Source organism: Ipomoea triloba, chromosome 8, assembly GCF_003576645.1.
Source record: "Ipomoea triloba cultivar NCNSP0323 chromosome 8, ASM357664v1".
NCBI classification, from domain to species: Eukaryota; Viridiplantae; Streptophyta; class Magnoliopsida; order Solanales; family Convolvulaceae; genus Ipomoea; species Ipomoea triloba.
The window spans coordinates 4872193-4885382 of NC_044923.1; the positions used below are offsets into that span (position 1 = coordinate 4872193).

The 13190-nt window shown below is 33.4% G+C and overlaps 2 protein-coding genes across 4 annotated transcripts in view; one reads left to right on the top strand and one right to left on the bottom strand.

Annotated features, from left to right (window-relative positions):
* Positions 1 to 1227: 1227 nt before the first annotated feature.
* On the top strand, positions 1228 to 3360 carry LOC116027418 (homeobox-leucine zipper protein HAT22-like). Of its 2 annotated transcripts, XM_031269038.1 has the most exons (4): positions 1228 to 1797; positions 2094 to 2173; positions 2473 to 2764; positions 3042 to 3360. In XM_031269038.1, exons 1-3 carry the CDS (start codon positions 1405 to 1407, stop codon positions 2750 to 2752), a joined length of 753 nt encoding a protein of 250 aa, XP_031124898.1. In that variant the 5' UTR covers positions 1228 to 1404; the 3' UTR covers positions 2753 to 2764; positions 3042 to 3360. The 2 variants fall into 2 exon arrangements, with proteins under 2 accessions (XP_031124898.1, XP_031124897.1); XM_031269037.1 differs by lacking the exon at positions 3042 to 3360 and having other exon boundaries at positions 2473 to 2926.
* A 5666-nt stretch (positions 3361 to 9026) lies between these two features.
* Positions 9027 to 13190, bottom strand: part of LOC116027417 (inositol-tetrakisphosphate 1-kinase 3-like) — a 6336-nt gene continuing 2172 nt past the window's right edge. Inside the window, exons 3-11 of one of the 2 annotated variants that reach the window (XM_031269036.1) lie at positions 12398 to 12479; positions 12118 to 12150; positions 11112 to 11232; positions 10871 to 10963; positions 10641 to 10748; positions 10360 to 10536; positions 9915 to 9970; positions 9710 to 9794; positions 9027 to 9576 (exon numbers count right to left, since the gene is read on the bottom strand). In XM_031269036.1, coding sequence (XP_031124896.1) covers positions 9524 to 9576; positions 9710 to 9794; positions 9915 to 9970; positions 10360 to 10536; positions 10641 to 10748; positions 10871 to 10963; positions 11112 to 11232; positions 12118 to 12150; positions 12398 to 12479 — 808 coding nt within the window. In that variant the 3' untranslated portion in view covers positions 9027 to 9523. Of the gene's footprint in view, positions 9595 to 9709; positions 9795 to 9914; positions 9971 to 10359; positions 10537 to 10640; positions 10749 to 10870; positions 10964 to 11111; positions 11233 to 12117; positions 12151 to 12397; positions 12480 to 13190 lie in introns of both variants that reach the window. The other variant, XM_031269035.1, reaches the window with a different exon arrangement.

Consider the following 13190-nt stretch of genomic DNA (forward strand, 5'->3'; position numbering starts at 1 on the left):
AAATCCCCCCCCCCTCCCCCCTCCCCCCTCCCCCACCACACACACACATATGGTAGGATCAAAAGAGAACCATTGGTCCTGTGCGAACGTGTGAACTACACAACAAGGTATTCGTAGTTACAAAATTAGACATTACAAGTTGCACACTTGCACATTTGTAATTATAAAAATTTCACTCTTTTTTATAATAAAAAAATACTTTATAGTATGTTTTGATAATAGTTATTCAGATACACAATCAGTTATGCGCGAATACACAATAAGATATCAAGGATGATTGTACAATCAAGCATTACAAGATGCATAATATGTAGTATGTAATTCACACAAGAGGAATAACTCTCATTTGATCCCCCCCCCCCCTCTTTATATTATATATATAGTTTCATTCCCCACCCTCTCCCATAAGTCCGTGTAACTCCCTTTTTAAACTTTAGACAACGGAAAAAATATCTATAGTAGTACAATTAAAATATGAAATAAAAAGGAAAATAGATAAAGTATTTAATTTTTATTTTTTTTAAAAAAAAAAGTGTTGATTGAGAATTGAGATTGACCCTCACTGTACTCCTTTTTACTAAATTAAATTTGTAGTACAACGTCACGTCTTATACCATTGTAGGAATCCCCCAGCTCACATATACAGACATACAAGTGTATATATTTTTTTCTAAAAAAAATTTAAAATCATAATACATTTAAAAAAAAAAAACTAATGATATTTTAATCCTAACAATTGAATGAAGAAATAATTGAAAATTTTAGTAATAAAACACCGTATCAATTTTATAATTGTTGCAAACGTTTAAGTTTGTAATATTTATAAAAAATGATAACACTCCTTTTCTTCTTATCTTTGAGTGATTCTTAACCATTGATCTACATATGAGTGCGTGTGACCTAATATGTCCATTTAGATAGATAAATGGTTGAATGTTGTTTAAAACTAAAGGTAAAAAGAGCGGGAATGATTTTATAAATATTAAAAATTTGAAAGTTTTAATAATTACGGAGTATAAAATTGACCTTGTATTTTCACTTACTAAAATCATCAACCATTAATGAATCTTAATAGGTGGCTAAGATCATCCTCACTTTTTACAAGAATATATATATATTTATTTACATTGTGAGTATATTTTTTGACGGTCAACTAAGTAGCTAGAGATAGAGAGGGAGAGGGTACAGTTTTTAAATACTGTATGTATGTCTGAGTCTAAATTCTCTTCTCATTTCTTGGTTTCGGTTATTAGTTAACTAAGCAGCTACGTATAGTAGCTCTCCATTATTTACTTCATATCCAAATAAAGCAAGCTAAGCTATATAAATATTTATCACCTTTTTCATAATTTCCAACCAAAGCATTGCCTTCAAATTAAACTCTCTCACATCTCACCACCGCAAATGGGATTTGATGAAGACACCATCTGCAACACTGCCCTCACTCTCAGCCTCCTCGGATCCCACCACGACGTCGTTTTCGCCCCCCGGGAAAACAAGAAATCCGCCTGCCTCCGCCGCCCCTCTCTGACCCTCGGCGGCCCGGCGGCGGCGGCAGAGTTGAAGTTGGAAGTGGCGGCGGAGGAATTGGAAGATGGAACCACGAGCATGACGTCGTCGTTTTCCAACTCGAGTATGAAGAGGGAGAGAGAAATCGGCGGCGGAGAAGAAGAGGAACCCAAGGGATCGTCCGGTGAGGATGAAGAGGTTGTTGGTACGAGGAAGAAACTTAGGTTGACCAAGGAACAATCACTTGTTTTGGAAGACAGCTTTAAAGACCACAGCACTCTTAATTCTGTAATTTCCCACTTATTTCTTTCTTCCATATTTCACTTTATTTAATTTATTTATCTATTTTCCCCTTCACTTTTATTTTTCATGACAAAAATTGGTACTAGATTCCAACACAAATCCATTATTCAAACACTTTTAGACTAAATTGTATCGTGGGAAAAGGGTACTAAACTCAAACACAAATCTATTACTCCAACAGTTTAGAACTAAACTTTACTGAAATCATTAAATTTTTACCAAAAACCTTAATTAGTGTACATAAATGATTAAATCTTGGGTTTTTATCCTTAATTTCTCAGAAACAAAAGGAACACTTGGCAAGAAGACTAAATTTACGACCAAGACAGGTAGAAGTGTGGTTCCAGAATCGAAGAGCCAGGTATATATTATTTCCTCTTTCAATTTTTTTTTTTAAAGTTTAATAAACAAAATTATCAGATTTTATTTATACCCAACTTTACAAGATTCATATTTTCAAGTGATTATAAACTCACACAATTACATCATAAGCCAAGCACCCTGGGCTCAGATGACATGTAGTGACTCTCCCATATAGGAGGTCATGAGATTGAGCCTTAATGGAGGCTATATTGACTCTGTGTGCTTTAACAGGTTGAGAATCATAAGGTCTCGATTTTAATTTGTTAACAAATTTGTTTTATTCTTTTAATTGACTAGGAATAAGCTGAAACAGACGGAGGTGGACTGTGAGCTACTAAGAAAGTGTTACGACACCTTAACCGATGAAAACCGAAGACTACAGAGAGAATTACAAGAGCTGAAAGCCAAGACGCCGGCGGCTGCGGCGGCGCAGCCATTTTACATGCAGATTTCAGCCGCTACGCCTCTCACCATGTGCCCTTCCTGTCAGCGTACTTACGGCGGTTCCGGCGACAACTCCGCCGGAGAAAAGTCTCATTATTATGGCTCTAAGCATAACGGAACCATTGCCTGTTAGACTGTTAATCAGGTTTGTGCATGCATGAACTAGGAAATTATTGAAACTTTTATCATACTAATATAAATCTGTATGTATATATAAAAATTAGAAGTATATATATAACTATATATATATATAAGACGTTGTTAGTTTCCAATCTATTCAGTAATACCAAGAAGTTTAATTTATAAAGAAATCCAAGCAATACATATATAGTAATTTCTAAATTTAATTGGCGATCGATATTTTATTTGTGTGGAATAGTATATAAAAATATATGATACAAAAAATTTTCATCACTTTCAAGGATGTGAAAAAATCATGAATCGTCAGTCAATTGGAAGCATCTAGAGTCCAGACAAACTTTATTCGTCAAAAAGCGCAACAGGTACACCTGTTTTTCCACTACCGGTAATCCGTAGCAGTATAATACCACTTTATGTACTGAAAAGGAATTACGTGTTTGAAGAGAATCTTCATCACTTACTATGTAAAAATTAAAATTAAAAGATAAAAGACAATTTTCTCTCTTTCTTTTTAAAATTACGAAATATATTATATTCTACTAGCATTTGTATTTTGTAAAATAAGACTAATTCAATGAAATCACGATCTTTTAATGATAATTCTCCATGCTCTCCTAAGGGCATTGTTGAAATTTTCTCTATTTTAATTCTCTATGGCAATCCTATGTGTTCACTTTTTACTATTCATTCCTATCAACTTCATACAACTATTTATTTCCCTTTCATTTCGAGTCATCCTAACCTAGAAACTTTCTTCTTATTAAACCAACAACACACCTTTAACTTTTTGTTTTTTACTTAACCTCTATAATTATCTTACCTACTTTAGTTACCTAATAATTAGCGTCACATGAATGGGTTAATCTATTATTTAACAACATCCTATTAGCTTCGTCTGTTTCGTTGGCAAAACATTATTGGGTGTACATTATGACAGCAAACTCATCAAGACCCTAGATCTTCATGGCTAATCTAACCAACCTAGGATAGGTTGGATCCATATAGAAGAGTAATTATTTGTTGGTGTCTTTAATTCTAATTATTATTTGTGAGTTATTAGTTACCATTATTCTTATTGATTTACTAGAGGAGTCCGTAACTACTATTTGAATGTGCGTTATGGGTGAAATATGTCTTATAACACTAACCAGTAAATGATCACAATAAGGTAAATTAACATAGATTGTTCATAACTAGCTGGCTCAAATTAAGAAAACCAATAGACAACTCTTTGAATAAGTTAAACTTGAAATTTTGTAATTACCAAGCTAATTGGCTGGTCAATTTGGTGGGAGGTTGCCCACCATTATCCTTATTAGTTGTGATTAAAGATATTTGTGATTTTATTAGGTAAGAAAAACACTATGTTGTCACAAGGACCTTTCATTGATTGGATTGAAGAAAATTTTTTAAAAATGATCATCCCTTATGACTAATGATTGATTTTTACTTTAAAATGTTTGAAGAGAATATGTAATTCATTACATAATTGTTTGGTGGAGGCCTGTGTTCAAGTCCAACATTTATTGACAGAGACGAAGGACCAAATCCAATATCTTGTAATTAAAATATAGTATTGTCCGTTATGCAATTCCTTTAATTCACAAGGATATAATATCAGCATTTATCATTTTTATTCAAAACCCATGATTCCTATTTTCATATTTATCCATGACCCTTGACAGACTATATCATGCCTTATTACATTTCCATTATCTTTTAAAGTGTCATTAATTAAATAAAAATGACAATTACACATATAATATCCCGAAACATATATAAAATTATTTCTTGTATAAAGCAACCTCTATATATGTTTCTGATTCGTGTTTAAGATGGCAATTAAAAGTTTATTTAATGATGTTCTACCTAGGAACATCATCCACGCATGGGCTCTATACATATATATTATTAACCTCGTGACCAAATCACCAACATCTTCATCCTAATCATAACCATAATAGTTTGTCTCATCGTCAGCACCCACTTCTAGTCATTGTCCTTATTCGTAGACTTTAATTATTTGGCAATTGGCACGCCCAAGAACTTACCTAATTTGATAATATGTTATTGTTCTATTGTTCTTATACGTAATCTTAAAAGATTAGTTACTAATTAATAAATATTGTTCTTTAAGGACACTTTCCGATATTTTCAGACACTTTGGAAGGTTATGATGAACTCCTTAAATTAAGTTTCAATGGGTTTAAGTGGTAGTTGAACAATGATGTTGATCGGTTGATCAATAGATTGTAATTGTAATTACTCGTTATTTTTTTATTTGTGACGGAGTGAAAATAATTAGTTAATTTCTCATCTGAAAAGATGAGAGATGTATTTGAAACCTAATTTGATCTCATAGTAGTGAAAGCGGCCGGAAGCGAGGTTGATCTTCAGTCATAATTAGCCATCTCATGCGGCTTTGTTGGTTGGTTGATGATGGTGTCGTGAGCGGTTTTGTCGCTCGGTTGATAATGATGTCCTGAGCATGTCCTAACTATATGAGGTACCTTTAAGCCCATACTATACTCATAATTCCATACAAGAGGGGATTTAGAACTTCTGACCTTTCAAAGGAGAGGAGTTCACAGCCACTCACACCAACTAAGGTGGTTAATTTTGTGGTTGATACATTGATTATATCTTTAGCATATATCTCAACTCATTGTCATTTTATTTCCTATGATGTCTTGTCTTGTTTTGCCAAAAAAGTTCTTCTTTTAATTTTTATTTGAAGCAACTTCTCAGTATTCGTGATTACAATCAATAAAAGTTTTCTTTTTTGAAAAAAAAAATAAATAAAAGAATTACAATAGCTATTGAATAAGCACCATTTTTTTTCATACCGCATCTCTTCTTTTTTTTTTTTTTGAAAAGGAATACCGCATCTCTTATATCTCCAGTATTGTGAGTCTAATTCAGATTTAACTTGAAATACAACCCACTATATTTGAATAAGCGCGTCATCACCTAATGATTTTTTGTCTACTGGTTAATATAAGAGTAACCACAATAGTAGTTTTTTTACAGTTTTTTGAGGAAAACATGACTTAAGAGGAGATAAGAGAGGGACGAGAGAGAAGAGTTGAGGACCCTTCTTGTAAGAAGGGTTTTTTGTGGGGCCCATCAGGAGAGAGAAAAGGGAAAGGTGAAACGCAACCGCGTGCGTGGGCTACATAGACCGCACCCAACCCGCTGGTGCATCCGCTGCTCTGTTTTTTTTTTTTTTTTTTTTTTTCCGCGTGACCTGCTTTTTATTTTTTTTCTCTCCCTTTTTCCTTATTCTCTCGCCCTCCCTTCTCTCCTAATTGACACTCAAAAACTACAAAAATAAATAAATAAATCCACTACTATTGATGATGCACTTAAACAGTAATCTTCTAGATGTTGGGTTTATCTAATTATGTGTTGGTAATATATTTCTTGCATTATTATATTATATTATTATGTGGACAAACCAGTAATAATCTAAGCTAGTGTGATATCTCTATAAAGTAATTAATCATAATCATCATGATTAAGAGTAGTGTAATTAAAAAATAGATGGTCGGCTGCCTTGTCAAATTCCAACTGCTTCTCCAACCATGTAATGGATGGTTTCATAACTTGATGACAAGTAATTAACTATACTTATTCTTGTTTTCTTAGGCATTAGAATTTCTTTAATGACGTATAGATGTACAGATGTATACTTAATGATAGTGTATCATATATTTTGCCGGTTATATAAAGGAGATCGAATAGTAATGAACAGATACTACATTGTAATCGAGTCAGTAGAACTCAAATATATATATATATATATATATATATATATATATATATATATATATATATATATAAAGGAGAATAGTACAATTTCATCAAATATAAAGTATATTTGTAAATACTATTTACCTATAACACTATAAAATTCTTTGTGTATTTTACAATAAAATTGTTTTCAATTTTGATCTTGCAACTATTAAGTTATTTCCATATTAAATCTTCAGTTATTATTTATGTCACCTTGGTGTAAAACTTTTATTTATTTATTGCATTTGGTCATTCTGACCAAATTTCTAATAAAAAAATAATGTCGAAAATTGTCATATTTTTAGATCAAAATAACATGTCTTTTTCAAAGGCATTGATGCCTTCAAACCAGTATGGTACTGAACGGATGAAAATTTAACACATTTCAATTGTTTTCTACTTGAAATTTGGATATAATGATTAAATGTTACAATAAAATTTATAAAAATAAACTGTTGTGCACCAAACACAATACTTCGAGATTAAATATAAAAATATCTAATAAGTGCTACAATTTAATTTTGGGAAAAGGGTCAAATAAGCCCTCCAACTTTACCTAAGGAGTCAATTAGGCCCCTGAACATTTTAAAGTAGCAATTAAACCCATCAACATTTTATTTTGATGCAAAAAAAGTCCATAAGCCTATTAATGACCTGTGATCACAGGTCATTAAGATTCCGGTCAAATTTTCGGCACACTCAGGCTATATTCCGGCACAAAACCCAGTGGTTGCCTTCTCCAGTGAGTCACCGGCGATCGTCGAACGGTCGCCCTTGACTTTTGTGCCAGAATATGGGTGCTGAAAATTTGACCGGAATCCTAGTGACCTGTGATCACAGGTCATTAACAGGTTTATGGACTTTTTTGCATCAAAATACAATGTTGATGAGTTTAATTGCTACTTTAAAATGTTCAGGGGCCTAATTGACTCCTTAGGTAAAGTTGGAGGGCTTATTTGACCCTTTTCCCTTTAATTTTTGTTGGTACATTCTGTTTGTTCAACAAATATGCCAACATTAATTGGCGATGAGATTCAACCTAAAACCTTTTTCATGAAAAGTAAGTGATGATGACATCAAATGATAAGGTACTTTGAGTTCATTTGGAAATCTAGAAAATGAATTCTAAAAAATGACTTTACTTTCCAATAATGTGTATCATCATATATTTCTAGCCGGAGGGCAAAAGGTTAAAAAAAAAAAACTAAATTTTAAAATTAAATTAATGATCTAAAATCGCACAAATTGACACTTATGCTCTGATTGATTCGCAGGAATTTAACTTTTGTTTTAATGTTTATTGAATTACAAACTAAATAAATCACATGTAGTGTGATATGCTGATGGTATCCTGGTTACCATTTCAAATACTTAATCTTACGTTTGAATTCGGATTTAAAATGTTTGAAAAGAAAAAAGTAAAAAACAGATACTACCTTATAAAAAATCACGAGTAATTCAAAAAATTAATAAATAATTGGTTAATGTTTCCAATTACTTATCATTCAATATCAAATAACAGAGAAACAAATCTTAGCCCAAACCAAGAAATTTAGGCCCTATTTAGGGCTTTTCTTGGAACTATCTTAGCCCAATCCAAAACAAAATCACATTTTAGAAATTTAATCCCTGTTTTGGGCCCAAAACAAAAACCGATATCAAGAAGAGAGGGAAATCATACTGGCCCTGTTTGGTAAATAATCAGCCTATCAGCTAATTTTGGCTTATTTGATCACTATTAGTTGGTAAATAATAAGCTTTTTGTAACTTCAAAAGGCTAAAATTCAAAAGGCTACTCAAAGCAGCCTTTTCAATTAGCTTTTTGAGAAAAGAAATTATATCAAACAGCTATCAGCTAACAGCTAATTTATCAAACAACTTTCTACAATTAGTTAATGTTTTCAACAAATCATACCTTATAACCTAAACAGCCAACCCAATCAGCTAACAGCCATTTACCAAACAGGGCCACTATGAATTATGATTCGAATTACAAGGTAAATTACTGATAAAAGATCTTTAGGTAATATATTAAAGCAAAATTTACACTAATCTCTAAATTATACGATAATTGTAAAATTTACCTCTAAGTATTGATCATGCTCATTTAAATTATTATCGATGTTGTACTTTTCATCTTTTATTAAATTTTCATGTTTACTTTTCGTCTCTAAGTTATACTAAAATTACAATTTTTGTTCCTAATTTTTTGTTAGTAAAGGGTTTAAAAGTGCAACATCAATAATAGTTTAGGAATGTAAAATGAGCATAACTAACACTTAAGAACCAATTCTACAAATAAATGTAAAGGTCAAAAAGTGCAATTTTTCCTGTAATAAATTTAGGTATTATAGGGTACACTAAAAACGAACCTTGAAGAAATAAATATATACTTCACCTTACAATCAACATCATGGTCTATGGTAAAGGAATAATGTGAAAATAAAGTGAAATTTTAAATTCGAGTGATATGAAATAAAGAATGTATAATCATTTATTCCACCATGAAAAGGGAATTTGCAGGGTGCTTTAAACCAATTGTACTTTCAGAACAGATGTAAAAGTGAACTTTACATGGCCATCCAGCTTCATGAATCCATCTACCAAAACAGCATCCATGAAGACAATAAAAACACCCAACACCCACCCTTCCCAAACCCTGGGAAAAGAATGAATACAGTCCAAATCATTTTTAAAAAAAAAAAAAAAAAAAAGAGAGATTTATTGTTCTTTAGAATCGAATTCGAGCGAGGGACCTGCTTCTGTAGGAGCATCCCTTAGCCAGCAGTGCAAGAACGCGATTGCTTGGCAATTTTTCGACAAATATCCCAGACCGACTTCTGGAATTTGCGGCAATGTGGATGTCACTTGTGAAGGCCGTTTAGTGTTTAGTGTGGCGTGGCGTTGTTCCATGTTTTCAAAACTTGAGCTGCCCCCGACTACATGTCGTGGCAGGAATCTCTCGTTTCTACTTGTGCTTCACCAAGCTGAGGAGAAAATCGGTGAATATGTGCTCGTATTCTGGGATTTTCCCATATCCTGCAATTTGCAGGACATACGCTTTAAGAACACGGTAAATGTAAAAGAAAGCACTTAAAAAGATGAGAGGTAAGAAGTTATTTGTTTAAACTAAGGTTATAGGAGTTCTGATTACCTGGAAAATAATTGATATCTATGACATAGTACCGGTCCTTTGTTCCATTTTCTCGAATCATATCCAGGTTGAAGAGCCGAAGACCCTAGAACAAAACGTAAAGAATTCCAGCAAATGAATAAAGAATATTGAGAGAGCCCAAAGAAAAGTTCTCCCCGTTTATTGAATACTTTGAACAAAACAAAGAAGTGCGCAGAGCAAATACCAGTCGTCGACGCAGCTCCCTTGCAAGTCTCTCGAGCAAGGGCCGTGGGGGAAGTTCTGTGAAGACAAAATTAGCAAAGGACTAACACGTTATTGCCAGTGACAGATTATAAATTAAAGAGCTCAGTTGTAGATTTTAATTCGTTACATTCCCCAGAGAAATTCTAGCACTAAACCACAAACATAGTTGACCTCACCAAACCCAAAAAAACAAAACTGATCCCCAAAAGCAATCAGCATTACAAGTTAACATAGACAGAGTGGAAACAACACCAAATGGTGAAAGCCAAAGTCCAATAAAGTTTTCAGTAGCTAAATCAAAAGTAATGTGCCCGAGGTTGAAGAACAGAGCACCAAGAAAACAACTTTCCCCGTGGTAAATAATGCTGCTCTACTGTGTGATGACAAAAAATGAAGCGGGGTCAAGGCAAAGAAGATGAACTCACCAGCAACACATGGGTCGAGATCTGCTTCATCTGCAGAAGCAGCCGCACAAGAAACCCTTGGAAAACGAAAAACACCGTCATTTTTTGACAGCTCACGTCTACCTACATCAGGTAGCGAGAATCTCCTGACCACCTTAATTGCTTCTCCAACAATATAAACCTTAAACATGACCCCACCTACAGATAACAAATTTAAAAACGATAATATAAAACCGGGAAGCAGTTCAATACTCTACAAGGAAAGCACAATCTTGAGCAGGTAATAAACTATAACTGCATACCATGGTTGATAAACTCTTGCAGAACAAGTGGCGGTTCAAGATTCTGAAGGGAGAGCTTATCATAGGCTAGCGATAACTCGTGTGATTTTGCAACTAACGGCTTCGCGACTGAAAGGCAGAAATCATAGAAAGACAATATGGAATTACAATTTTGCTGCAGAACAACAAAGATAACGCAATGAACAGAAACATAATCAGATTCGCAAAAAATAACTGACAAATACACTCACCAAGAGGTAGTCTCAGCCCCGCTTTGGTCACTGCATCTGGAATGGAGGAAGGATCGTACTCAATAACCAACTGCCTAGGAACATCAACTTTACCTGCACAGATGGAAGAACAGATTCAGCATAGACCAAGTCAAAAAGTCAACTATACATTCACGATCCACCAAACTAACTTCTCTAATGGAAAGAGAACGAACTTGCACATAAGCAATAAACAGAAAAATAGAGAATTAAAGAGGATTACCATATCCATCTGAGAAATTCAAGTCTACAACATCTTGAAGCATGTATTGGCGATCATATACATGCTTTATCGCATCTGGAGGATCTAGGACTGTAACATCTGGATGGGTCTGCCTATATTCCTTCAAAAAGGAAAATAAAAGTTTAGAAGTAAGAACTGTTAAAAGTAATCTACTTAGTTGAATAAACACAAGCCGTAAGTCTGTAACAAATGAGAAAAAACCTAGATATGGTCTATACTATAAAAAAAGAGAAAAAAGTTTAATGGACCCCATCTAAACAAAGAAAAGCATGTTTGACAAATAGTGATTGTGTAGCTGTTGTAAAAGCCCATATGAAAGCCATTACATCCTCATTAGAAGACAGCAAATCTACCTTTAAAAAAAAAGTGAAGGTGCAAAATACTCCATAAGCCCATAATAATTTTCATCAATCATGTATAACAAGCTTTTACATAAATTTGCCAATAGACTCAACCCACTAAATAAATCCATAAGCAACAATGACAAGTAAATGAGTAATAAAAGGTCGTCAACCACAAAATAAGATTTAAAAGGACAGGATGTTAGGAATCAAAGTTAGCTCTCTCCTCTTAAGCAGATATGTGGGTAGTGATCATAGAAAACATCAGTTAAAAAACCCAATAAAAAGAGCAAAACAGGAATCCTTTGAAAAATACATTTAAGAAAACCTGTAAATGAGCTAACACATCCATGATGAAGAAAGATCCTCACTTGTGGGAATCATGAGGCTTTGACCTCAATTATCAAGTTATGATTCATGACCAGGAGAGAGCAAGCAGTCCGCAAGTTATGTCAGATGGATAAGTTTCTAAGCAACAACGCATCTAGTTGCCCACCAGTCACATCCAATGCAAGTCTAATTCGCATCATACTGTATCCTACATAACTTGTATTCTTTAACCTAATGACCCACAAACTGTCAATTACTATTGACAGGGTACTGCAACAAATATATACAAAAATAAAATTATTTCTGGAACCAACCTCTAGTATACGCTGCCACTTGTTTCCTGTTAACTGCATCAACACATAGATAAAACACAGAGAGGTGTCAGATGAAGATATAAGTTACACCTATGAAAGTAAAAAACATTAGGTGCATTTACAACTCTTTTAACTTAACATAGCATACAAGAATACTAGAGCAATATTTCAAGGAAAGTACAATAACTGGCTTTTAAATCAGATCCTAAACAGATGCAACCCAAATAGGTAAATATTCACTAGTAAAGACTAAAGAGTATAAAATCTTAAATCAACTCACCTTGTGGAGTACAATATCAAAAGGACCTTGATCTGAAAGGGGTCTGCTTTCATCAATAGCAACAAAATGTATTCCCTTGTTCCTGCATTGTGTTTTAGCACAGTTATTCACTTGATTGTGGAAGAAACACACAAACTTCAGTGTATCAAATCATAATCTCATACAGGCACGCATTACATTGATAGTGATCTACTACTTGAAAAATGAGTTTCAAAAAATTTAGCCAAAACAACGAAAGTGACAGGTAACCAACTATATCTTCATATACCAACTATAAATAAATATCTTCATGCTTGTTGTCATTCCAGCTAACAAATGTCCCTCACATATGCCAGCTGCAGATGTAGTGTCCATAAAGCCTAGGATATACAAATCCCAGATAACTACAGTGGAATTTGTAAAACATTCAATCTCTCATGTGAAATCTTTTTAATTAATCTTCTTAACTCTATCAAGAAAACCACTCTCATATTAGAAAAGATTTATTACTCACAACATTAAATTATAATCCCCCTAGAATATTCAAAAAATAAGAAGTTGAAGATATATGATGACTCAACAAAAGCCATACGTTAATTACTATTCAATTTACCTCTTGGTAAAAAACCAATCTCAACTCAAAATGTATTTTGTGCAAAAAAACAAGCATCCCTTTCCTCTACAAATAGTAATCAGTAGACTATTGACATAGTAGTAGCAGCAAAAGTTTCAAGAAAATTTAAGTACTCTCCAGAATCTTTAAGCCCCACTCCTGGTATTTTAGCATTAAAATATAGTCCCCCCCCCCCCCCAA

Excerpts from the sequence above, each read along its gene's own strand:
- LOC116027418 (XM_031269038.1), top strand. The coding sequence starts at position 1,405 with ATGGGATTTGATGAAGACACCATCTGCAACACTGCCCTCACTCTCAGC. Across the intron at positions 1,798-2,093 it reads ACCACAGCACTCTTAATTCT|AAACAAAAGGAACACTTGGC; the intron begins GTAATTTCCCAC and ends TTAATTTCTCAG. Across the intron at positions 2,174-2,472 it reads TTCCAGAATCGAAGAGCCAG|GAATAAGCTGAAACAGACGG; the intron begins GTATATATTATT and ends TTAATTGACTAG.